Genomic DNA, 27,622 nt, shown 5'->3' on the forward strand with positions numbered 1-27,622 from the left:
ATATATATATATACACACACACACAGAATTGTATATGTATATACAATCAGTGAGAAGCATACATATTTGTACATTTGAAAGTAATTATAATATATATATGTATAATATAAAAAATTATAATTGCATAGTTTTATTAAATAAAATAACAAATTAACATACATCACGTACGCACTAAAATATGTTTAATCAGAAAAATGTTTTATTTGACAGATACGGATTAAAAGTTTGATGCACACTACAGTTTGGAAACACTATAAATTAAAAAATTGACATTTGTAGGATTACTTTCTTAAATATCTATAAAAATATCTTTTTAACAATAATCCTTTAGGTTTAATAATATTGAATATAAAGAATTATTTTATTGTTAAATAAATCAATTAAAAAATGTTTCCAAACTTTTAGTCCTGAGTGTATTTAAAACTATTAGTATCACAATTGATATTTAATTATAGACTTTTTCATGATAATTACAAATATTTTTCTTTTAAAGAATTCTATATTAATGAGTCAGTTTTTTGAAAGGACAATTTTTATTTATAACTCGCAGTAATTTACAGTAAATTTCTATAGATTTATACATATAAGTACCTATTCCGTATAATAAACATATTAAAATCCTCGCTGCAAGTGTCCAACCGCTTTCTATTATTCCTGATACTTGCGTGTAGACACTTGTGACAAAAGTATATATCACGGGCAAGAAATTACGATGTCGCTTTGACGAATGAGTGGACGAAAATGGAACGTTAGTAGCGTATTTAGCAGGTCGAGCACCGGAACGCGGTGAGAGATTTTCCTTGCATGTATGCTCCGGTGGCACTCGAGTCCTGGCATCAAAATAAGTAGCCCATAACCATCTGCCTTCTACTTACCATAACGAGCCTCCCCCACAAACAAAGGAAATCTCCACGGCACTGATAGAATCACTAAGTGAAAACTGCGTGCCGAGAAATGCTTGATCGTTAGTTGCGTGGGTAGCAGTGAAAGAGTAACGTCGTGTGCTTTATATAGTTTGAAATAGCAAACTATTGAGTTAAAAAGGTCTAAGTCGGGCCTAAAACACTACCATCGGGCTAAAATAGTCTTCTTCTTCGTTTGTCAAAATAATCATTGCCGACGAACACCTGTCGATCGTTTGCGTTTACAACTGACCGCAATGGCAAGGTGAAATAAATCGACAATTTGAGGCATGTCAACGGTAAGCTGATTAATTAAGCTCAGTATCATCCTAATGTGTAATCGTAAAGGATATCAGTCACCAGACCTCTCAGAAGGCGATGCTTGAAACTGGCAGGAGATCCGCCATAAGTACATCTGAGCTAGGGCTTTATTCTGATCGCGGTGATCGATATAACAGGAGTCGCTACGGTTTAATTGTGAGAAAACTTGCGATCGGAGTTATGGTGGTGGTAACGGTAATACTGGTGAGTAATCGAGTGTGCAGAATTATTAATTAATTATTTGTTACATTTGTCAAGTGTTAGAAAATATTTCGGGACACAACTGAAGCTTATAATTGAAATTTATAATCAGAGCTCATAAAATGGAAAAATTAAAGCAGAAAAATTAAAAAGTAGAAAAATGAAAAAAGAATAATATTGATCGGTATTGCCATAATTACATGACAAATAATTTTAATTACTGTATTTATCGAGTATATTTCAGTTTTTTCTTACATATTTTGACAATCAATATATCTTTTTTCGTTATATAAATATGGATTTATTCGTTTGGTTACATCTGTCGTGGCGTAATAATAATCCTGATTGATAAGAAAGCATTAATATCATATTACAAATAGCTTGGTAACATTTTGGCTACGTTAACCACTTGGCGTTCGCAACGATCTTGAATTCCATTTTCATTGTTTATCAAATGTTGAACAAGAACAAATAATGCTTGTGAGAGTTGCGAGCATCAAATGGGACGCACGCAAGTTATATATATTTGAGTGATACGTAAAATTGACAGTCTGATTTGTGAATGATAGTTTCTATCCGATTAAAAATGATTTTACTAAATATTTAAGACATTGAATAAACAATATAAATTATATTAAACAAACCATTAACAATGAAGTATTAAAATAATACACTAGATTTATTCAGTTTAATGCCAAAATCAGTTGGGTAATCAAAGTATTGAGGTAGTTAAATCTTCAGGATTAAGGAATATGAAATAATGAGTTACAACTGAATAGATGAAGCGATGTGTACCTATCTACATAATATATATTATTCATATCCGTTCATATCTTACAATCGATGATTTCACTACATGTTCTATCGTACAACTTGTGTCGGACGATGACCTTGCACATCGAAAAGTCTGTTGATTCGTGAAGCATCCTGTTTCGCACGATTTTGTTACACGTGCCTCCGAGATGACGATAATCAAATGGTACGGAGTTTTTCGCGAATTTCTTCCACGCGCGAAGAACAATAGGCATAATTATAGTTTGCGCGTTTTCTCCGGTGATTAATGTTGAAGACGTGTGTGGAATTGTAATTTCACCGTGAATCTTTGGGTATTCCTTCTATGCATGGGGAGCCAAGCGAGTGAAGATTTCTACACGCTTCACATATAGGGCGTTAACTGTGTTTCGGTACAGATTAACCATCGTCTGTCAGTTGGGAACATGGGTTAATTGCACCTTTGTTGTTTCAAAAGCTGTATATATAAATATCATTCGCTGATTTATAAATTGTTAATTGTACAATTGTACAATTTCGCTTTGCAATCATTTATTTTCTTTCTACAGTGAAACTAGATATTAAATTTTTCAATGTCAATTAAGAACTAACATTGTGTTGCTCTCAAAAGTAGCGTAATGTTAACGTTTAGTTAACTAAAATTTTACGAAACAAGCTAAATTTTATTTTATCTAGCAGATATTAAAAACAATAATTTTATTAAAATGGCTTGGTATTATAAAAAAAATATTTTGTTTGTATTAAAACCGGTTATTATTAAAATGTTTTTGTATTAAATTTTTAATACCCGAGAGTTAATCATCATGACATTGTATTATTTGAACATTTTGTGTTAAATTAATATTCAACATTTTTATATTTTTTGTTTTATTTTTTTACATAATATTTGTGTTATTTCCTAACATATTTATCTTAAATTGAATTAACACAATTTGAATAAACCATTTAGTTTAATATCATCATAGGTGGCGATATTTATGTACGATTTTACGTCCGCCACGACGGGGAATAGTAAAATCAATCAGGAAACAAAACATATATACATACTACAAAATGCTCTCAAGAAATCACCAAATCTCTCGAAAAAGCCTATTAACTCCACGAATTTGTACGAAGCTATGATTAATCGTACGAGCGATCTTTTAATGGAAGATCGTTCGGACGATGAGAACTACGAAAGTCTTATTCAACGGAATACAACAGGCGATATAATACCAGCCGAGACGCGCATTATGACAGCGAATGGGCCTGAGATGAGAACGCAGAATCTGCACAATTTCAAGCAACGGAAGAGAGTGCTGAAATCCATAGAAGATGCCAATGAAAATGAGGAACCCGAGTCCAAGCAATTGTTCGATAATCATGCGATCGTTTATCGTGTGAGACAGAGGTGAACTACATATCATCGTGCACTGAGAGAAAAGTTTTTAGTATTTGTGATTGTAATAATTTATTGTCGTTTTCGGAGACAGTCATTTATTCTTTTTGGTATATAAATCTATATAGCACAGAAGTTTGCAGCAACGTTTGAAATGTTATTGCTGGAATGTTAAAATGTTGCTGTAATATTGCTGGAATGATCTGTATAGAGAATTCTAAATGTAATTGTTATCCCTTAGAAAAATTTAATATTGCAAATATTAAATTGGATGGTGATCGTTTATTTTGAATATTAAAAGCATTAACGTTAGTGCTTTTAATATATTTAAAATAAAGTAATTAATTACTAACCAATTTAATACTTACACTCTAAATTTCTTACAGTGAAATCTCACTCCAAGAAAGTGAAAATACAATCACTCTTTAAAAAAAGTGAAAATATTTCACTTCTTAAAAAAGAATGACAATTTTCACTCTTTTTAAAGTGAATTTTTACTTCAAAGGAGTAAAACCTCATTTTTTTTAAATGAGATTTTACTCTAAAAAGAGTGAAGATCGTAATTTTTTTACAAAAAGTGAAATATTTTCACTTTTTTTAAGAATGGTTGCATTTTCACATTCTTGAAGTGAGATTTCACTGCAAGAAATTTAGAGTGTACAGTATTAAATTTCTCTAAAAAAGGATTTCTAACATTATAACAACAAAAATATAAAAAAAATAGAGCTTCCAGTTATAACTATTTTACTACACAATTATAGTCACAAATACCAAAAACTTGTCTCTCAGTGTGATTAATCTCAACGATTATCTTAATGGCATAGTCAATTTCTTCGAATCGTCATTCATCAAAATCAATTGTTAAGAGCCGAAAATGTTTTTTACTTAAACGACAGGCAACGATTAGTAAGTGTCCATTTGGCAAAATATCATGATCTTCGCACAATGCAACGCGGAAGAATTAGCATATCGCGCAAATGGATGTTATATTGACGGCTCAATTCTCTCATCAATAAACCCAAAAATATGAATATCATTGACATCATTTTTATGATGATATACAGGGAATACTTTCTACATTAGGTAACATTGTGTCATTGCGCGTCAAGTTGATTCTATATATAAATTGCACATTGCACAGACTCTCTCACCGACAACGTCGTTCACCACTCGCTTACATTTCATCGTGACGTGTAAAGAAAGAGAGAGCCGATCATAATGATATCGCAAAAATTTATATAACGCGTCAGGTAATTTTTACGCACCGGTCAGATTGACACGGGTAGTTCTTCATCAATTTGGCAGATACAAACATCCAGATATGGACGAGGTTGTGAGCACGGAGGAGCTGGCGCGGCCCACGCCGTTTCACTGGGAATTCAAGACGCCGCACCCGACGTCGTTCAAACGGCCGAGGTATCCACAGTTGACGCAATACCGATACCCGTACGCATCCAGGAGCATCCAGGACATCATCAAGTATCTGACAAACAACTCCGAGATGCCGAATCGCGGCATCAAATTTACCGGTGTCTACATGAACCCGAAGAAGTACGATCTGATCCCCGATATGGAGGAGATGATGTCCAACAACGATAAATCGGAGGAGATCGAGACGCCTCCATCATATCCGGTCAAATCGGCGGTGTACAGTAACGATCCTTTTTACCAATACAAACCGAAACATCCAGCTGACGTTAATCTTTTAGCTACATCTAACGTGAGGTTTGTAAAATGGAAATTGTTGTAATTTGTGAATCTAAGATAGTGAGAATATTAGATATTAATATGGAAAGAACGATTTTGTTAAAGCATCTAAAATTTAGACAAATACAGATCTGAAAATAACGTTAGACCATGAAAGTAATTATGTATCTTGTTGAAAAACAAAAAATTGATTCGGTTAAACGAGTTAGTTTCCACATATGATGTAGTTTACAATGTGGTGAATAAAGTTGTCATAAATACAAGGCTCAGTGTATAATTTTTTAGTTACAATACATCGAAAGTGTAAAACTTGTGCTCACAGAACATCTTTTAAATTATAAGTGGAAACTAACTCATTCTGAATCTAATTTTTCATACAATTAGTCCTTTATTGCACTGTGTTATTATATTATAATTATAAAAAATTAATTAATACAATTATGAGAAGACCGAGTGATATTGGATAACAGTTGATATTGGACATGAGAATTATTTAAGATACTACACATACGTCTAACATTTTAAGCAATTATTTTATCTGATACTAGCTGTTGTCTAATATTACCCAATTTTATCCTAATATACCTATAATTTATTTTAAGTACTAATCAAATTAATCTTTTTTAGATTCTCTCCGACTGGAGTACATCGATATAGCCCTTATTACGATCCTGTATATTCTCGACCTTTAATCACTTACAACAAACCTATCATAACGGAACCGCAGTACGAAACCACCGGCTCTTACTCGACAAACACTTTAGCAAAGAACCGTAAACCAAAGCCGTTCAGCGTGATGCTTGACATCTATCCTATTACCGATCTTGTGGAGCAAAATAAAAAGACAAGTTGGACCAGGCCGCAATCGTCTATAGACGATTACGATCTCAGAAGACCCATTCAATATCGTGGGCCAAAATTTTATGCCTCATCCCCGCAACCTATACCTCTCCTAACTGGACCTAGTCCTACGCCTATATCGGAAGAAGAAGAGAGAAAACAAATGATATTTCATTTAAACTTGTATCCTCGAAGAAAGAATAAAATTTACAGGTGCGGTTCTCAACTTATCGCTAATCATCTTTGCTTCTTATCATTTCGTCGATTAAATCCACTTAAAAAAACTACTCTGGTGAAAATGTTGCTTAAAATTTGTATACAAATTGATCTTTTTAGAAATACTGAGAAACCTCTATATCTCTTCTTAAAATTTTTCATGTCTATAAATTAAGAAATATTCTAAAATTTCTACGATTTTTTGTTTTATAAATTTCTTTTCTGTTTTATAAACTTTTTCAAATTTTATAAAATTTTATTAGAAATTATAGAATAAAGAATCTTATAGAATAATATATATATGTTTTAGAATTCACATACATGTATAAAAAATTCTAGCAAAAATGTAGATTTTATTGGTATTTATAAAAAACGAGAATCAATTTGTATAAAAAATGTGAGAAATTTTCTAAAAAGTAATAAAATTATTTAAATATTAAAAAATTCTGAAATTAATAAAAAATTCTGAAAAATTATATTAAAAATTCTGAAAAAAATCTTTACTTATAGAACAAACTTAAAGTTTGTTTTGCAAATTGTAACTTAAAATAATTGCTTCACTCTCATATTTATCGCAAAGAAATTGAAAATACTCGATGTCTTCGTAATTTAATTATGTATTTAATATTTTTAATTTGACTTCTAGGAATGATATCATACACAAATCAGAATTGATGGAACCCGAGGAGCGGCAAGAATTTGCGAAGAAGATAATGTCTCCCTTAGAATCGATCACCAAACATTTGTCTGATCATTCCGTGGTCGAGGAGTCGAAGTTTATAGAGAATAAAAATTCAGATATAGCCAGTCTTCCTATATCGCGGTACCACGAGATGAGTTTGGACGAAAAAAACGAGAAAGATGGAGGTCTTGTATCGGATAATGATTCAGAAATTTATTCGGATTTGGTTAACAGTGATGGTATCGTAAGAGATTCTATTGTACCTCTCAATCATAAACTAAGCATCGACGAAGATTATGTCAGAACGGAGAATTATGAAACTAATGCGCAAAAATTGATCGGGACTACAGAGAAAGATTGTGCGAATTGCGACAATGCAACGATGATTGATAGACCGAAAGCCAACACAAACAAAAGCATCGATCTTTTGAAGAATATTGATATCGTCGAAGATTCTCAACGCTTTAGTCTCTTACGCTGAAATTAAATTAAAAATATAGTTACTAAAGACGTGATTCGTGAGAAAAGATCATCAAATATCTCTTTATAATTCGATGTGCTAGACATTTTAATGTCATATAAACGAAAAATTTTACATCATGTCGCTATCTCACTGGAATCACCGACCGTATGTTTATGTCTAATCTAATTGTTATTGTACTTCGTTTTGAAATATATTTTTGTAGTTCTTCTATTGTGCTTTTTTTAATCGCAACTTCCCAATGAAAATGACCCAATCAGGGTCGAAACGTTTGTTAAAATAAATTGGTTTGTTTTTTGATAACTTATTATTAAGACTTTGTTTGGCTCGTCTATTTTTATTATATTAAATAAAATCTTTTAATTTATTGCAGTCAAAAAGTTTAACTAAGTAATTTGAATAAACTTTTTAACAAAAATTAATTAATGCTTTAATTCTTATTGGATCTTGTTTTTTAGTTTTAATTTTTGACAATTTCAAGAATTTAAATTTAGAATTTTACTTATTTTTTAAGTAAAATAAATAATATATATATATTGATTTATACAAAAATTTTATTTCTCAACATTTAAATGGTAATTTTTATATAAATTAACTACTAAAAAAGAATATATAAAGAATATAATAAAAAGTTGCCAACTCATAATGAACCTATAGTATGTATCTCGACAAGGTAATATGGAGATTTTAACCGCGTTCAATAATCGTGCAACAAACTTTCATAGTTTCATTAATCACCGGTGCGAGAAGTGGCTGATCGTTTCTATTATATGCCAAGTATTTTTGATAAAAAGAACGATCAATGTGCTTTTCATATAACCAGACAAACATTTAAATACCATGTTTATGATCTGTTTAAATTCAGCCAAGCTTGCTTCCTTGCCTTGACATTTTCATCAAAGGCATTCGGAAATCTCTCGTGATCTTCAGAGAGATATTCGTCGCTTAACAGTAGAGAATTGCTTCATAGGGCACTGCGACGTTGGATACAATGTACATTTAGAAGATGAAAATAACAAAACAATTGAAGAAAGCTATTAATCAAGAAATTACATTGTATATATAGGGTGATTCAGGATAAACGTTTACCTTTAAAGTGTCATATTCCTGACTTAATTCTAAGACGATTTTTCCTTTGCTAAAATTTTGTAGAAAGATTTTTTGATAGTGTAAATTTTTATTATTTTGAACGATTCTCTAATAGACAATTGCAACTTTCAATATATAAAAATTGATTCTATTGTATGTATTATGTGTAATTTGAAAAAATTTATGTTTATAAATTATTTGTCACAAATATAAATATATAGTTATCATATTAAACATTTAAATAAATAATGAACAAAACTAATTTATACAAACTTGAAAATGTATATATTGTCGACTATAAAATGTACAATTTTATTTTATCTTAAATACGAATATATATAATGTTACATTATATTACAACACACAAAAAAACGCATTTGTAGCTTCTTAACAATATCCCAAGTACAGTATAAATAAAATATACAATTTTAAATTCTCTCTTTTTCTCTTCTTTTGTCGAGAGTTTATAGTTATATATTTTACTTATATATTAGACTTGTATCATTCTATGCTATTAATCTAATTTTAAAATTACCTAAAGATAACACATTATCAAATTTTACAAACCATATACTTCGTTATATGGACGCGTCTTAAATCGTACAATACTTTTTACATTATGAATATAGCACCAGCGAACTCTTCTTTCTCTGCAAGTTCATAAATTACATATTGTTTAATAGTTCTGTAACTTACGGTGCACCTTTTTCACCATACTTCACTTTATTATTATTACATTTATAAAATCTGCTGAGATTATGTTAGAAAAAGTTGCATTTAAAAAAATTTTATCAGAAATTATTTTTTCAGAAAACATTTTTAATTAATTTTTTCTCAGCAATTTTACATTACTCTTTTTAGATATTAAATATTAACATGTTTCATTAAAATAAAATTTTAATTAATTTTAGAAACATTTCCATTACAAAACTGGTTTTTGTTTAATAATTGAGTTTTTGTTTGCAATCTACTTCTAAATATATTTATCTAAGAAAAAATTTATATAATTTATAGAAACATTCTCTAATATTGCCCTGAATCTTTACGTTCTCGAACCCAGCGTACTCGGATGGTAAAGCGTCGTATCGGCTCCCCCTTCATATGGGCCTTCATGTGGACCCAACGTGACCATCGTGCCAGGTCCCAAAGTTGTATGCGATCCAGAACTGACCAGAGCTGGTCCGGAAGAGACATAACTGAGAGGTGGTCGTGGTTGATCGCGCAAACGCGCGTGCTTCACTTGCCGTTTATATCTGAAAAAGAAATATAACTCAATATTTTTGATCCGACGTTTTATTTGTCAGTAAAATAATAAGGAAATAAAAATTAATTATAGCATATAATAATAAATAATTATTATTTGTAATGATAAAATGATAATATTTGGATTTAATAAAAAATGTTAAAAATCGCGAAGTTTTAAGGTAGACTATATTTTGTATGGTAATTATATACATGAACTATATACTAACTATTAGCAATGTGACTAACAGATTGTCACTTACTTGGCATGCATGCAACATAGTGCACAACTGGAGATGATTGTAGCGATTCCGACGAGGACTGCAATAACTAGGACCCAAATCTGTGTCATGGAGGCATCAGCACGGGCTACCACGGCAGCACAATGCTGCACCTTCTCCACATGATATGTTCTATATACCTTCTTCAGCTCTTTATTCCTCGGATCAGTCAACAACGATCGCATCTCGTCCAAATCGTAAGATTCCTTGCCGACCATCTGGAAACACGAACTGGTCGACGAAAAGTCCAGGGAGTTGTCCTCTTTCGAATAGAACTGCGTATCGTAGACGTTGACACTGATTGGCAGTGAAAGAGCCTGTTGGACCGCCTTCTCGAAGTCTTCCAACGTCTTCCTGACTTCAACTGGCGGCTTCGAGAATACGAACTTTAGCATGTCGCGATCGCGCAACAGGAAGATCCTCACAGTGATGTTAGTCTCGCCTCCTGGCGTCAATGAGTTATTCGCCGACATGATCATCTCCATGAAACCGTCCGCGTATCCCGCCATGGAGCCTGTCGTCCTGAGCTCGCCGGTGCGCGCATTCAAAGACAGTTGCGATGGTATCTCCTTCTGTGACATGGAAGGATCAACTAGAGACATGAAAGATACTCTACTCATGTTGTAGTTGATAGGTAACGCGCTGGAATCAGCGTCATAAGCTTCCAATGTGATCAAACTGGTGTCGATTGGCACGTTCAAACGAACCCCCAGGGTTATGTTGTCCTTCTTGAAGTACGGTTTATTGTCATCGATGTCTAGGACCTTGACAAGTACCTGTCTCTCCGAAGGATCCTGCTTGTTGTATGGTTTCGGCACTATGTCCGACTTCTTGGCAGAATACTTGAAACACTTCACGGTCAGTAAGTGAAACTCGGCAGTTTCCCGATCGAGACGACCGTTCGATTTGATGATTGCGGAATTATTTTCCAGACGCTGCACAACAAACAGCCCCGCCTCGTTCCCATATATGATCTCGTAACCGATCATTCCATTTTCATTAATATCTTCATCGACCGCATCGATCACGCCGACTTTGGAACCCACCGGCATTTCTTCCAGGACGTTCAGCTCGATCGGCGGACTATCTAGACTGCGTTTGAAGTGCGGTTTGTGATCATCGATATCATTCACGATCACCTGGAGCACCCTGGTTGCTTGCTGCGGCGGCTCGCCGAGATCCTGTGCTACCAAGATCAGCGTGTAGCTGTCTTTGGTCTCTCTATCAAGTAACTTGCGTGTGCTGATCAATCCGGTATCGCTGTTAATCCTGAAGGCACTTGCATCTTTGCCGAAATTACCGTCCTCCAGAAAACGGAAGGTGATTCTGCCGTTTGGCAAATTCGGGTCGTCTGGATCGGATGCTACCACTTGGAACACTGGACTGCCAACAGTGGAGTTCTCCGCGATGTAGGCTACTTCCTCCAACGTCGGCCTGATGAACAGTGGCACGCCGTCGTTGCTCACCACGTCACCGATGTACAAGATAAGATTCACATCCGAATACAAAGCTGGCTCACCATTGTCCTGCGCTCGCACTCGCATGTTGTACGGTTCGGTCCTGCCTTTGCCAGTCAACGCTCTCGCCGAATATATCTCGCCCGTCGTGTGATTTATTTTAAACAATCCTAAAAACGTCAATCGCACAATTAATTTTGCTTTATACATAAACAATGTTATCAATTTATTTTGCTATAAAAAGAAAATTAGATTTTATTTTACACTAAGAGAAAATAATGTTGCAATTGCCATAATTTAATTACAATTTATAGTGCAATTTATAGTACAATTTTTGGTGCCAACTATACATTTTTTTAATAGCACTATAAATATAATTATTATTATTAATAATATAACATTAACAATGATAATTATAAAAACGAAACTCCTAACTATAATTATTTTACTATGCAACTTGTAGTCACAAATATCAAACATTCAATGCACAATTATTCAATCTCCTTCACTATTTAAACTTTTAAGATAACACTAATTTTAAATTACATGACACTGTTTATACCTCGGAAAAATAATATTGTAGTTAACAATAACACTTTAATCTTACCATTAGCTTCACCTTCGTCGATAATCTCAAAGTTGATCGCCCCGCCTTCGTCTTCGTCCGGATCGGTAGCCGTGATATTCACCACACTGATTCCCACGGGTGCATTCTCCGGAATCACCGCGGTATAAGATTCCTGTTCGAAGCTAGGAGCGTTATCGTTAACATCGAGAACGTCAATCGTCACTAAGACTCGACTACTCCGTTGCTCAGCACCACCTTGGGGCATGTCTGATGCCACGACATAAAAGCGCAACACCGATTGTTTTTCTCTGTCGAGAGTCGTGTTTGCGGCGATCTAAAAATTATTCCTTTCATTATTTATTCTGATGGAACTATATAGAACTACATAATTTTCACAAATTATTTAGATCAGTTTTAAACACTAAATTTTGAATACTAAACTTAAATTCTAAATACTAAACCTAAAAAATATCTAAAAAAAAATTTTTTAATATCCTTTAGATTTAACGTTTAAAATTTACGTTAGTTTTTAAAGAATTGAATTTTTCAGATATTTTCAGGCTAATATTTTGACTCTATATATTAGAATATAAATTAAGACATATATTATCAAAAATTATTAAGAGAGAATTTTACCTGGATGTTGCCCATTATGGGATCCACTTCAAAGAGATTAGCGTTTTCTCCCGTCAAGGAGTATCTCACTTCGCCATATCCCCTTTGAACTTCCTGTTCAGTTTTAGAGCTATCCATATCCAGTGCCTGTACATTTAACACAATTTTCGAGGGTTTAGCTGATTCCAAGACAGAGATTTTGTAATCCTTCTGCCCAAAAACAGGAATATTGTCGTTGATATCGTGAATTTCGACGATTACGTTGGCCTCCGACATCTTTCGCGTTATATCATAATCTCTGGCAAGCGCTCGTACTTTAAAGCGAATAAACTGAAACAGGTTTAAAATTTTACATCTTATACATGTTAAAAAAGAGCAAATATAAATTTAAACTAATTTGTTAATATTATTAATATAAATAATCAAGCATCTTTAGATCAGAAATAGTTCATTATCATAATAATCTTGATAAAGTTTTATTATTCTAAATTCTCCGAATTTTTTTATTACAAAGTCACTCTCTCTCTTTCTCAAAACTTATACGATTTCTATTTGATAAAACCATGCAGTCTCAAAAGTGTAATTTCCTACCTTCTGATTCAGCACTTCGTAATCCAGTCTCTTACTCAGCACTACATTGCCGCTCTGAACACCTACATTAACATAGCCTTCGTCATCGTCCTCTCTCACCAATTCAAACCTCTGAACCGGATATCCCGTCGTTGGCTCTTTCGCCGACAGCATCAACAACGTCGTACCCAGGGGTTGTTCTTCCGGAACCGTGATCTTTATCGTTGGATTATTTGGTGACCAACCGGAATTGGTAAACGTCGGATTATCATCGCTGTAGGCTTGGATGTAAATTATCACCTCCACTTTCGCTATCTGTCCGTCCCTATCAACGACAGCGTTTAAATCCTTCGCCTGCACTGTTAGTATTACGACAGCGACTACTTGATAATCTAGCACTCGATTAACGGTTATTGCACCGGTCGTGGAATTTATTCGGAATGCTGTTTTGTAATCATAAGAAGCAGTATTTTTCAAAGCCACACCGGTCTTGTCGACGGCTTTTATTGGTTCCACTAGAGAATATTCCAGATATGCGTCTGCGTCAGGATCATTCGCTACCGTTTTCAATACGAGTTCACCTATTTATGATAAATTATTATTGTTACTAGATTTTCTCAGTGTGGCTGCAGAGTATAAAAAATCTAAAGTTCCTTATTCATCTAGAATCTAGGATATTTCTAGGACTCTATTTTTTATTTTAAAGATGACTTATTTAATAAGTTAAATAGTTAATTATTAATTGGTGGCTATTTATTGGCAACGTACCGATAGCTGCGCGTTCCGAGACATGAACAATGTATGTTGATTCATTAAATGTCGGTGGCTTATTATTTACATCTATAATGTTCACTGTGACAGTAGTGGTAGCTGTCTCCTTGACAGGTGTACCTGAATCAACAGCGTACACAATCACCTCGTATTTTTCACCACCAGTCTCCAGATCCAAGCGAGCGTCAGGTGACACAGTTATGATACCAGAACTGTAATCAGTCACTCTTATCAATTTTACTATCAAATTTTTTGCTGACTACCAAATTTTTTTAATTAAAATAGTGAAATAAAATAATTAAAACAAGACAAAAAGATAGTAAGAGAAAGGCTGTAAATTCTAACACTGCATTATTTATAAGTAAACTTTATATTGCACCTGGAATCAATAACGAAATTATCTTTAGAACCGGACGCGATGTAATACTGAAGCAAGTTATCTCTTCCGTCGGGATCGTTGGCGACCACCCGAATTACTTCCGTTCCCGGAGATGCGTTTTCTAAGAGTCTTGCTCGATAAGTACTGGGTCCTGGTAAATTCGATTTATAGTTTCCTCGGAAAATAGGTTTTTGGTTTCCCGGAACACCGACGCGAACTAAAAGCTTTGCATCGGAATATAGTGGTGGTATGCCAGTATCAGTCGCACGAATGATTAGTTCGTAAATGCCTCTTTCAGTATCTCCAGAACGAACCGGTTTCGACATGGTTACTTCCCCTGAATCCGGATTAATCTGTAAAATTCATTAAAAAACCAATGTTTAAAATATACATCATAAAATAATACTACTAAATTTTATTACAACAGAGAAATTTAGGAATTATACACACATTCTTTTACATCTTATAAATTAGTATTAATTTCTATAAGTTTAAATAAAATAAAATATATTAACGAAAATATTCATCACAAAACGGATTATTAAATAACAATATAATTATATAACGTTAATTGTGTAATATTAAAATTTTATTTTATAAACACTTAGGTTAATTTTTACTGTTAAATTTAAAAATTAATAAATCGATAATCGATCTGATAAAAATTATAAAAATACTTCAATGGCGAACCTTGAAGACATCTTCTGTCATACTATTATGCCGGCTAATCGAATACACGACTTTGCCATTGCCTTGCATTGGTCCGTCGATGTCGGTCGCCCTGACAAACATTTGCGGATCAAAGCTGGTAGCATCTTCGCGAACGGTCCTGGAATATTCCGGCTGTTCGAATGTTGGCTTATTATCATTAACATCGTCAAGCTCAATGAGAATATTAACAGCGGACACTCGGCCACCACCATCTGTCGCCTCCATCGTCAAAGAATAAGATTTTTGTGCCTCATAGTCTAACTTATTCGTCACAAATATCCCACCCTTCTGTGAATCAGTCCTGAACTTGTCTGCGCCGAAACCACGCAGAGTATATGTTAGCTTGCCGAAAGAACCACTGTCGTAATCCTTTGCATAAACATCGCCAAAGCGAGTGCCGGGTTCTGCGTCTTCCAGGACCGATAGTTTATACATCGATTGAGAGAATTCGGGGCTGTGATCATTGGCGTCTAACAGCTGGATATGCACTCTACAGGTGGCCACCTGCCGCAATAAACAAATAATTCATATTAACAAATAATTCATATTAAAAATTCCAATGATAAAAATAATCAATATTAAGATTAGAACAGGACCGCTTATATAAATAAAGTCAACTAAGTTGATTGACTAATTAATAATTTCTCACAATTAAATTAAATAGTAAGACTAACCACTTCGCTCGCTACAGTCGCGATGACGTCGAACTCAATTTCTCTCTTTGTGGGATCATCAACATCGTAATCGAGAACATTGACATCTTTGGCCTTAATTACCACCGGTACTCGACCCTGAGCTTCTTCAGGACTGACAGTGAATGCTTTGCTAATCCCAGGATATCGCGGTACGTCTCGCAAAGCCAGGAAATATTTCGCGTTGTCACCCACGTCGCCATCGCTCACAATCATATTTAGACCTGTGTAAACACGATGTCATCAAACACGAGAATCTCTTCAAATAAAAAACAAAAATAAAAAGAGAGAGAAAGAGAGAAAGAAACAAAGAAAAATACTTAATTTTATTTTTGTATTACTTTTCTTGTTCCATAAATAATTAACAAAAAGGTAATACGTCTCACTTAGAGCAACATAACTAAAAAATTATCATTTTATAGTTGCTTACAGAAAAAGAATGGAAACATAAAATAAAAAGAGCATTAATTAAGATTTTAATTACTTATAATTCCGTTAAAAATTATTGTATAGCACTTCAAAGAACAGATTCTTAAAGCTGAAATTTTGCTCTATCGAATGATATAATTACCAAATTTAAAAAAAAATCATATAGACATAATACAAATGAAGTAGAGCTACAAACTTTTGTCCCAACTCAATATTTAACTTTGTAAAGTAAACACGATTTGCAATAAGCTTAATGACCTGGTAGAGGAGTGTTCTTTCCGATGTCCTCTGAAATCCTGATGCTGAAGTAATCCTCATTGAAAACGGGCTCGAGATCGTCCACGTCCGTGACGACGATTGTCACGATCGATGTCGCGGTGTCGGCTGGTATTTCATTGTTGATCAGCTCGGTGGCTTTAACTTGGAAGGTGTAAATGCCGCCGTTTTGCAGAATCCTGGGATCCTCGCGGTCGAGAGACACATTGGTTGTGACCAACCTGCCAACCGTGACATCACCATCGCGAGACATCTCAAGATCAAAGTGCCCCGCATCATCGTCTTCCAGCGTCAATAACAGATTTCTCGATTCACCTGTGTCACCGTCACGTGCTCTCACCATCAAAACCGTATGACTAGCTGCGGTATTCTCCGGAAGTGCCGCACTGTAAGGCGCATTCAGGAAAACAGGTGGCTGATCCTGCAAAAAATTTGTGCAAAAGTTTACGATATAGATCTTTAATGAATTATTTAGAAATTGCCTTATTTCTCTTTGTTTCTATAAATCTTTTATTTCTATATTTCGCTGATTAGCATAAATGATTATTTCTATTAAAAAGTAAATCGCGCATTTGCATAAACTAAATTTACTAAATCGTAATTTCTCGCTTACTGAGATAATGAGTTTCATAATTTTATTGTGCACTATTATTATAATAAAAAGTGAAAGTGTCTATATAATAAAATTATAATAAGTTATAATAAATAGAGTTATATATGCATAATAAAAAGTATTAAATAAAAAATAAAATTAAAAATAATATCTAAAGGTATGGAAATTACACAATATTTAGTAAAGAATATGTAGCAAAGAATGTGTGATAAAAATAAGACTATATAATACACTCGTTACTTCAACGATTAAACCTATGCATGACGAAGATGAATCTTCACTTGATAATGCTCACGCTGACAGGCAGAGATTGAATAACAGGTTGATGATTCCCTACTAATTTTATCGTAAATGACGTTATTATCCAATGTAGCACTATCGCCGGTTTTATACGCGATTATTTCAATAATGATCGAGACCTACTTACCTGAACGTCGAGGATGTCAACGGCAACGGTCGCTCTGGCCTGCAACCTCTTCGACGGATCGCTGGCTCCGTCGACAGCCAGCAAATTAATCAAATAAGAATTTCTCCTCTCGTAATCTAACGGTTTCGCTAACGTGATCAGCACGTCGTATTCTCCTTCAGCGATCTAAAACAAGTCATCGCGATTATCTCAATAAATTAGTTCTCATCCATTTCTATAAGATGGCTTTAAGATAAAAGAGATAAACAGTTAATTACTACATCAACTAAAAAATAATATGTACTCCAGAAGTATTTATATTTTTATGTTTAATTTAATTTAAACAATTTAATTTCATAATTTAATTATTTCTCATACAGCACAGATTATTCCAGGAATATTGCAGTAACATTGCAAAGTTGCTGCAGATATTGTATATGGATTACTTTAATTTTTTAAAATAATTATACTAAAGTTTATTACCTTCTCCGTGGAGATGTCGAAGACCTCGCAGACGTCGTCGTCGCGCGACGCCGAGACGCATTGTACGTGAACGTCGGCATTCACGCCACCGTCGCGATCTGTGATAATAATCGTGCCCGAAGGAGGTAACAAGCTACCCACTTGTGCATTTTCCGGCACCCTGGCTGCGTACGGTCGATTGTGATAAACCGGTGGATTATCGTTTTCATCGAGCACCGCTATTTCGCGACGAAGAGACACCGTGTTAGGTTCCGATCCAGCGATACCTTCGTCTGGAACGGGCAAATTTATTCAGTAAACTGAATCAATTTTTCTCTCATTGCGAGACTCGGCAAAATAAATATTTTATTTAGTTTTATCTCAGTCAATGTACATCAATACGAATATTCAATTATACATATCGCTCTTTTACTTCAAGTGACACAATTAAAAAAATATGATTTTTGGGTCATAAATAAATTAGGTAAACCCTATCAATCATCAAAAGTGAACTAACTTAACTTTAAAAAAAATCGTCAAAATGTTTTTTACGACTTAAAGAGGGTGGTTTTCTTTAAGATTGTTAAATGAAAAGGACAAAAATGACATTTAATTTGTTAAAAATATTTTTTTGTAGATATTATTTAATTAATCAATAATTTTCTATCAACTTTAAAAATAATTCTTTGAAATGATATGTAAATATTGAAGATATCTATATAAATTAGAAAATATAGAGTAAATTTTTTAAATTTTTATTTCATAAAGATATCTTATAAAAATAGAGTATCAAAATTTCTACTAATGTTTATACACATTAGTAGATATACACGGTTTTACCTGTTATGCTAATAATGACTTCGATGAGATCTTGTGTTTCTCTATCTAAGGCTTTCCTCAGGATTACCACTCCGGTCTCCCTGTTTACGGTAAAGTATTCGCCGCTGATAGAGTAATGCAATCTAGATTCTTCAGGATCCTCTCCACGGAGAGTATAAACGGGGACATCAGGCGGTGTACCTTCTGACACAGCCAACCTGGCCATGTCTCCGCCTTGGATAAAGTGGGGCGCCCTGTTTATCACTTGACCCCATGACGAAGACCACGTGGAAACCAACAGCAATAAAATCGCCCACATCGTCACCTGTAATCGACTCATACTTTATCTAAAAGTCATAGCAACAAAAAGGAAAACAGTAAGACAAAATAAAATTAAAAAATCAATTTAAAATTAAACATAGTAATAAAAAACAACAGATTATTATTTATATCTAAATATTAAGATGATAAATCAGATAATTAATTTTATTGTTATTTTAATGTCAACAAATGAAATCAGTGCCGTATAATAATCATTTTTATTATAGGCGCAAATAAATAAAAATTCTCTAGCATATAGAAAAGAATTAGAATACGAGTATTAAAGTAAAAAGATTTTCTGCTATTGATCGAGAAATATAATCAGAGCCGTCATAGAATCGTGTCGGAGTTCATCGAACCATTACACGAAAAGTTACAATCGGCGCATGCAAACGAGCGTGCAGATAGGAAACGGCAATCGCGTGAGCAGGATACAAGATCCGAAGGCGTTTAGCCTCCACTCAAATGCGACTATCTGTCGTCTACTGCTACATTCTTTTTAGTCGTTCTACAAAAGAAAGGAGTATGGTACAGGCGAACCGCGACCGGTACTACCGGCAACCTCTGCAATCGCAGCCGGCCGGTACATCGTTGAAATGCGTTTTCTGCCAAGTGAAACGCTGTTAGAAATCAGATTCCATTTCAGGAGTTTACAGAAGCTGATCTATATGTGAAAATGGCACAACGTGACCAAATCGAATCGCGAGATTGTATCGAATAGCAGAAATGCGTGACGGTTTTCATCTCGCAATGCGTGTATTGTACTCGAAGAAATTTGTCGTACGAGTTCGAAGAAAGCCACTTTTACAGCACGTTATTTATAGGGGAAAAACGGCATCGTAATTCACCTTCCAAGAAAATTTATGTTACAGGAGAAATTTGTTTTTTACTCAGAAATCTTTTTATATCTTACAAGAAGGAGGATATTCAACTTTGAGAAAGTAGAATATTTCGTATAAAGGTTATTAATAAATGCAGGGATGGGAAGTAACTCGTTACTTGTAACGAAGTTACAGTTAAAGTTACTTTTTTTCAGTAACTGTAACTTAACTTTGTTACTTTCTTTCCATCTGTAATTATAACTTAACTTAGTTACATCTTTTAAGTAACTAGTAACTAATTTAATAGTTACTTTCATAGTTATTTTATATATTTGAAACGTATTTGTCAATTTAGTGTGTGGTAGTGTCCACTTGACGCTACAAATACTTCGAAATATTTGATTAATCAGAAGAAAGAAATTTAATTAAAGCGTTCAATGAACTCTTGTACCCGTTTGGTCTATATTTTGGGATCTAATGGAATCCGCCAATCTAATACAAGAGCGCTCAGTGAATGATTGTAAACTATTTTGGATTAGTGCTGGAATTTATTTGCAACTTTTAGCCGAATAAAAAAAGAATTTTTTTTACAAAAAACATTGTATATGTGTGCTATTTCATATTCATATTCATATTCATATGTGTTTATATTACTTTAACGAAAAACGTCTTTGCCATACAATTTTTTTTATCTTTTTGAATAAAATTGTATAACATGTAAATGTAAGCCAGTCTTTTTTTTTAATTGTCCAATGCTGCATTACACTGATGACCCCGTGTATCATCCTTGTTTAATATTAGGTGAAAAACAAGGGTAAAACGATACATGAAGGCAGTTGGATAACGTTTCTAATGCAGCCCTAATGGTATCGATACTATTAGTAAAAATTCCGATGAAAAAAGTAACTTAAAAGTAACTTAAAATTACTTTTTCAGTAACTGTAACTGTAACGAATTACTTTTCAGAGTCAATAACTTGTAACGGTAATTAATTACTTTTTGAAAGAGAAAAACTGTAACTGTAATTAATTACTTTTACAAAGTAACTTTCCCATCCCTGAATAAATGTATCTATAAATAACGAAAACGGCTGATTTGCAAATTTAAAATCTACATTGACACATTAATGTTGACTGTCGTAAAAAAAAAGTACTCGCTTTCTTAATTGCTATTCCCACATTTGTAACGATATTAGCGAGCCGCCTTCTATCCTTGACATCACGTGGGCAGACGCGTTACAGTATTACTAAGCATTAGAGAAGAAATGACGCCGGCAGGAGCAACAGTGACATACAGCGTGGGGTAATGGCCCTGCATTTCCTCGACGCCTTCGTGCGTATAGAGTGCAACCTCGACTTCCGCGTTCTACCGACCACGGCCGCCATCAGGAATCGCGTCTCCGGAAGATGTAATTATCAATCGGTTGGAGGAAGGAAATTTATGGTTACCGTACTTGTGGTCCGCCCCTTTCTTTTCGTGCATCTTAAGAACAGTTCTCGATTGCGAGCCCCTATTTACCTATCCACGCTGGCTAGGAAGCACGTGTTACGCGCATTGCAAGATGCATTCTCCTGCAGCGAAGGATACGACACGCGCAAGAACACACACGAGCGAGGTCGTAATAAGATGAGAAGCAGTATTCTCTAATGATACGAAGACGATGCTGATGGATGTAAAAATAATACGTATATACGTCTGTTTGTGGAGTTTGTGTATTTGCTGGTATTTTAACCCTTACCGTACCATCTACAATTTGGCCTCATCCATATCATCAAGGGTCACTAGAATCTCTTCGTTTTTTTCACCTCTTCAAAATAATTTAAAAAATCTCTAAAAATTCACCAACATACTTTCAACTTTCTAGAATAAATATTGATTCTTTATTTTGGAAAATAATAAAATGTATAATTTATAATTACCGAAAGACTCAAAGAAACTTGCACGAACAGGAATCGCTCGATCACTAGTTACCCATATTGATACGGTAAGGGTTAATATGGATTAAGTCTTATACAATAATTTAACTTTTTAGATTTATTTAATTTTTAAAAACTCTTAAATTTTATATAATAACTAAAAAGAAGTTTTTTGTAAAAACCAAGTAACTCTAAAGAGTTAAATTTTTAGGAAACTTTTCATCTTGAAACGTTCATTACAAAAATATAGTAAATTTTTTTTAGAAATACAAAGTTCGAAGCTTTGATTAATATATACGTATTTGGAAGATTCATTTAAAAATAATAAAAAATAATAATAAAAATAATAATAAATAATAAAAATAATAATAAATAATAAAAATAATAATAAAATAACAATAAATAAATCTTTAGACTTGTTTAGTTTTTGGTACTGTGCATAAAATCTTATTGTTTTTTTCATATCGTGATTAGATAGGAGGCTATTTCCTTAATCTTGTCTTTCTTTTGTCTTGAAAGAACAGAATTGAGAATCAGGTAATAGCACTCAACTGTGAATGCACAATGAAAGTTAGGGCCTACAATTACCATACGCTGAAAGCGAGATTTCACTACGTAGAACAATTACTCTCTTAATTGTTAAACGTGAGTCAATGCAGATTTTTGCGGACAAAATAAAGCAAGTTTATCCACTCAAACGAAATTATGAAATGTCTGAACTTAAAGAATTGATGCTTCGTTTTATATTCTGAATACTTCAAATAAGATAAATATATTTATGTACTAAATATGAAAAAAAAAGGGAAAGAAAGAAAGATGTATTTAATAATAGATATTGAATAATACAAATAAATGAGGAAGAGAGCCACATCCAATCAAAACGAATTTTAGTGCCTAATAATATTTTTGCATTAATTTTTTTAACTTTTAGTTCATACAAACTACGCACAGTTTATTTGTCGGTCTTGAAAGTAAAAAAAAATTAAGACAGTCCTGGAATTGGAGTATGTGATGTTAAATTTGTGGGATTTATTTATTATACTAGAAAAACAGTCTAGTTATATTAAAAGAAATTCTATAGTAAAAAATGGAGGACAAATCAGAATTTTCTGGTTGAATCTATTATAATTCTAATTAAGATAATCAGAGGTCTGACTGATGTGCTTAGATTTTTCTGGTTCGTCCATTTTCTACCAAAAATTTTTCTCAGTATAGCATAAAAATTTCATAGAAGCGAGATTCCTCACGTAACTAATCCATAATTGAAAGACTCAATTATGATTTCGCAATTCTTATTTAATATGAGTAGTGAATGATGCACACGTTAACGAGAACGCATTATCTCGAAACGAACTTGGTTTCTTTAACTTTGTGTACTTGGAGTAATGCGGAAAACCGTGAGGTGCGAAAACCGTGACGATGATAACCGCATGCGTATCGACGCTTTGCTGAGCGAATTACGACACGTACGGAGAACTTTAAACAGAAGTCACCGTTACTGCCAGCCAAGTATAAAATGATACCGAGAGATTGAATGATGACTGCGGTCACAGCTGTGCAGCGAGAAAGGAACCAAGTGCAACTCCTATCCAGCGAATCGTTTGGAAATTAACGTTTGCGAAAGATCGCCATAGACTCGTCGCTGCTCAACATTTAGTTATTACGGTTTTATAGCTATTGCACCATATTTAACCATTTATATAATAAGCAAGTTTGTTACAAAAATGATTTTACAAAAATTCTCACATATTTGCGTGTTCATGAAATTTAAATATATGCATTAAAGATATGAAAAATTATAAATTATAAATAATGTAAAATAATTCCTTAATTTGCAATATAATTATTCTTATCTTTTACCTTAGTAGAATTTTTTTATCATGATAAAGCAGCATAAATAAATTTCAAGTTTAATCGAATATCTTACATCTTGTGAGTTGATTACTCAGAGCAAAGAAATTTCTTTGACATTTAATAAGCACTGGCTTCTAAGAACGACAGGTGTGTATTAATCATTAATTTCTGGAATAACTTTTACAAATCTATATATCAAAATTTAATTCTTTTATAAAACATGCATCATATCTTCTAATCTGCAAAATTTGTTTTACAAAATCCAAGTAATATTTTCTTAGAAGATAAAAGAACATTATAAATAAGTTATAGCCTTTATAAAACATTGCTAGACATTAATCCGGAAACAGTAACCTTATTTGTTTACGTAAACGAACGGAATTTTATATACTAATTAAAAATCACTATTATTACTTCACCAGTATTTTAAAACATTACGAATATGGATTTGCTCATAGTTTTCTGAAAAAAGTATTACAAAATATTACAAATAAAATAAATCCGTTAAGTAAATTATTATGACAATATTTCTAAATATAAAAAAGATATTTAATAAAACAATTTTTTACTGCAAGTTTTCGATGGCATTGCATAAAAAAAAATAAAAAATTATTTAAAAAAAGAAAATATGTTAAACAGTTGCATTTTACAAAAATTCACATTTTTTTGTTTCTAAAATATAAAAACACTGCAGATGACTATTTTCAGGTTAATATAATAGGAGTATTTGATATTATTAAATATTTTAATTCATTATTTAGTTAGCCTATACAGTTTTCTGCAAATCATGGAAGTGAGTTTAATTTAATTTGCAGCGAAACTTTCTATTTCTTTGTTTCCTCGGAGGTAAACAATAAAAGGAATTGATTAAAATTATATAGGTGATGAGATTCAAGATTATAGGGCCTATTCTAAAATAATTCTGGAACATATAGCTACATCACAAGAAAAGAAAAACGAAGAAAGAAGAGCACAAGTAGGACAAGTAGCAGGAACGAGCGAAAGAGGAAACCAGAAGCCAGGAAAGAGCAACAGAGAAAGAAAAAAACCGTTACACCCCTCTTCCTCTGGTCTCCGTTACGTTACGCGGTTGGAATCCTGACACTGCGTGACCAAGTGATGCCAGGATGAATGACGAAGAAAAGGAATATTCTGGTGCGCGCATATCTTCCTGTAAATCTTCACTTTCATCAGCACACTTCGTAAAGGACACAAGAAATTTTTCGAATTTATCAAACTCTTAAATGATCTTAGATACAAAGCTAATAAATCATTTATTTATTTTTACTTCTCTTCATAACATATAATAAGAATTTCGCATATACGATTTATGATTTCCTATATGATAGTATGACCTACTCGCTCCTTTCAGATTACTGGAAATTCTGACAATCCCCGGAATCGTTTGTTCCCTTAATCGATGGAAGTCACGCGCGTCGAAAAATTCGCACCCACAGCTTTTCCTGTTCTTCGAACTTGACACTGGTTCCTCGAAACCAGAACTTCGCCAGACCGCACTCACTGCCGGAACTGGTTTTTTCGAATGATGAAAAAAAAAAACATTAAGGATCAATCGAAGATTTACGTGGTTTCGCCAGACTAGTCAATTATCCGTAACACGTTGGAATTTTTTATAATACGTTCATCAAATCTCGAAAATTCAAACACAATGGAAATGAATTTAATAGTACATAATATCAGTAAGTTTCAATATATTGTAATTATAAAAATGTTATACATCAAAATACTTAAACTTATATAAATCTTTCCAAATTCCATTCGAATTCCTTTTTTTTCCTCCGACATTATATAGTCTTTTATTAATTTTAACGTAACGTGTAAATATACTTAGAATTAGATAACTAATACAGGTTTTAATGCTATCGTGGTATCACCGTTCTGCGTGTACCAAACAAAAGAAAGAGCACGATTATACCGTTGCCAAGAAATCGTCGAGACGACATCCTCAATCTCCGACCTCAATTCCTCGATTTGCATGAGCGTTGATTTTGCAATCATGTTCAGAACCATAGTCCAATTTTCAGCCCTCCTTTTCTGATATATTATTTTCTTCAATATGCAATAAATTTAGAAATTGTGAAAGATGTTCTTCAGTTTATTCAACTGGATAATAATTATGCAAAGCGTGCGATGAACACAAAGAATAGAATAGAAACAGAAAATCACAAGTCACTCGATTCCAGTCTGAAAGGAGCGAGCAAGTTTTATACTCGTGAATAAATTATAAATATAAATACGCATACGCAATTCTTATTATATATACAAAGAATTTTAATAAGTGAATAGTTTATTTGCTTTATTTCTAGGATCATTTACGAGTAATTAAAAATAAATTCAAGAAATTCATTTTAGGATGTGTGCTAATGTAAGATGAAGTAATCTTAGTAAAATTATATTCTTCTAGTAATAAAGACAATAAAAATTCTTCCAATGAACAATTAAAACAAGATTTAATTTAGCACATTTCGTTGTTTCAGGACGCACAAATCTTCAATATTGGCATTAAACGTTCTTCAACTTCAACATCTACCAAGTTTAAACACTAAGAGAAAAGTTTTTGATATTCTAATTGCATTGTAAAATATTACTACTACAACGTCAATAGTAATAATTATATGTTTATAGTGTCTTTATATCAAAAAGAATATATTATTGCATAATTAAATAAATATAATTATTATTATTAACGTCGTAGCAGTAATGAGTATAAAAATAAAGCTCCTAATTAATATTTGCGGAAGTTGAAACTAACCGATCAACTCCATAGAAAGTTCTTTGTTATTTAATCAATCTCTTCGCGTTGAAAGTAATATCCAAGTTGACGTTTTGGACAATTGGTACATGCCATAAATTCAAAAAGATTATCTCAAACTTTTTCGTGAGCTCACAGAATTTACCTTCCAAAGACGCTCCAAGATACCGCGCTGCACAACACGGTTTATCACCTCATCGTGTCACGAAACCACACGTGCTGTATTCCCGCGCACCATTCTATAATCACTTAAACATATTCGTGAAATCACGTCGAATCGTCTGCATGACGCACTCACGAAGAGGTAACTAAAAGTACGAACGAACGCAAGAGAATGTCTCATCTACCCTCTCGGTATCATTGAACGACGGCGTCGTTCCGGACCGAAAAGAGAACCAACCGGTGTCTGCCAGCCAATGGACAGGTCTATACTGCATCCTAAGGAGGTATGCGGCCTCCACCGCGGGAATGGAAGGTATGGTGAGAGAAAGAAAGAGAGAGAGAGAGAGAGAAGCCGTGCGCCTCGGAGTAAAGAGAATCTATAGTCTGTACCCGGTAAAGCTCCACCGAGGACGACGACGACCTGAGAAGCGAGTCTTTTTCTTCATATTGCTTATCCGAGATATTAGGTGATCCTCAAAATTGATTTAATCTGCAATTGTCGAAGGTTTTCAGTAAAATATTAATCGTTATAATTAGTTAAAAAATATAAAAATTAATACAAAAATTATATCTTAAATCAATTAATGTATAAGTTGCTAAAACCATAATAATTGTAATACTAATTTAAAGAATAAATTGTTTGAAAATATATATATATCAACCACAATTTTATAATAATTATATTTAGTTTCGAAAAGTAGAGTTTATAATTAAAATTTTTTAATATAAGAACAATTTCAGCTTTTCGACAATTTGATTTTTATTTCTATATCTTACAACAATTGATATACCTATGAATAAGTAAGGTGTTCCGTAATATAAGAGTTGCAACGTTAAATTTTTTGCGGCAGGGATTTATATAATAATGCGAACCG

The 27,622-nt window shown here is 33.3% G+C and overlaps 2 protein-coding genes across 2 annotated transcripts; one reads left to right on the forward strand and one right to left on the reverse strand.

Moving 5' to 3' along the window:
- Positions 1 to 962: 962 nt before the first annotated feature.
- On the forward strand, positions 963 to 7,660 carry LOC108764823 (uncharacterized). The gene is made up of 6 exons (XM_018513211.1): positions 963 to 1,201; positions 1,251 to 1,427; positions 3,182 to 3,606; positions 4,900 to 5,319; positions 5,929 to 6,354; positions 7,004 to 7,660. The coding sequence occupies exons 1-6, from the start codon at positions 1,193 to 1,195 to the stop codon at positions 7,518 to 7,520; spliced, it is 1,974 nt and encodes a 657-aa protein (XP_018368713.1). The 5' UTR covers positions 963 to 1,192; the 3' UTR covers positions 7,521 to 7,660.
- A 1,913-nt stretch (positions 7,661 to 9,573) lies between these two features.
- Cad74A (cadherin 74A) lies at positions 9,574 to 26,986 on the reverse strand. Its single transcript, XM_018513259.1, has 14 exons — positions 26,731 to 26,986; positions 18,922 to 19,225; positions 18,103 to 18,374; positions 17,641 to 17,805; positions 16,583 to 17,021; positions 15,878 to 16,119; positions 15,183 to 15,707; positions 14,493 to 14,845; positions 14,111 to 14,325; positions 13,364 to 13,923; positions 12,794 to 13,102; positions 12,197 to 12,491; positions 10,115 to 11,759; positions 9,574 to 9,862 (listed from the first exon to the last, which is right to left on the reverse strand). Exons 2-14 carry the CDS (start codon positions 19,217 to 19,219, stop codon positions 9,652 to 9,654), a joined length of 5,529 nt encoding a protein of 1,842 aa, XP_018368761.1. The 5' UTR covers positions 19,220 to 19,225; positions 26,731 to 26,986; the 3' UTR covers positions 9,574 to 9,651.
- Between the last annotated feature and the right edge of the window lie 636 nt (positions 26,987 to 27,622).

Source organism: Trachymyrmex cornetzi, unplaced genomic scaffold (assembly GCF_001594075.2).
Source record: "Trachymyrmex cornetzi isolate Tcor2-1 unplaced genomic scaffold, Tcor1.1 scaffold454, whole genome shotgun sequence".
Lineage (NCBI taxonomy): Eukaryota > Metazoa > Arthropoda > Insecta > Hymenoptera > Formicidae > Trachymyrmex > Trachymyrmex cornetzi.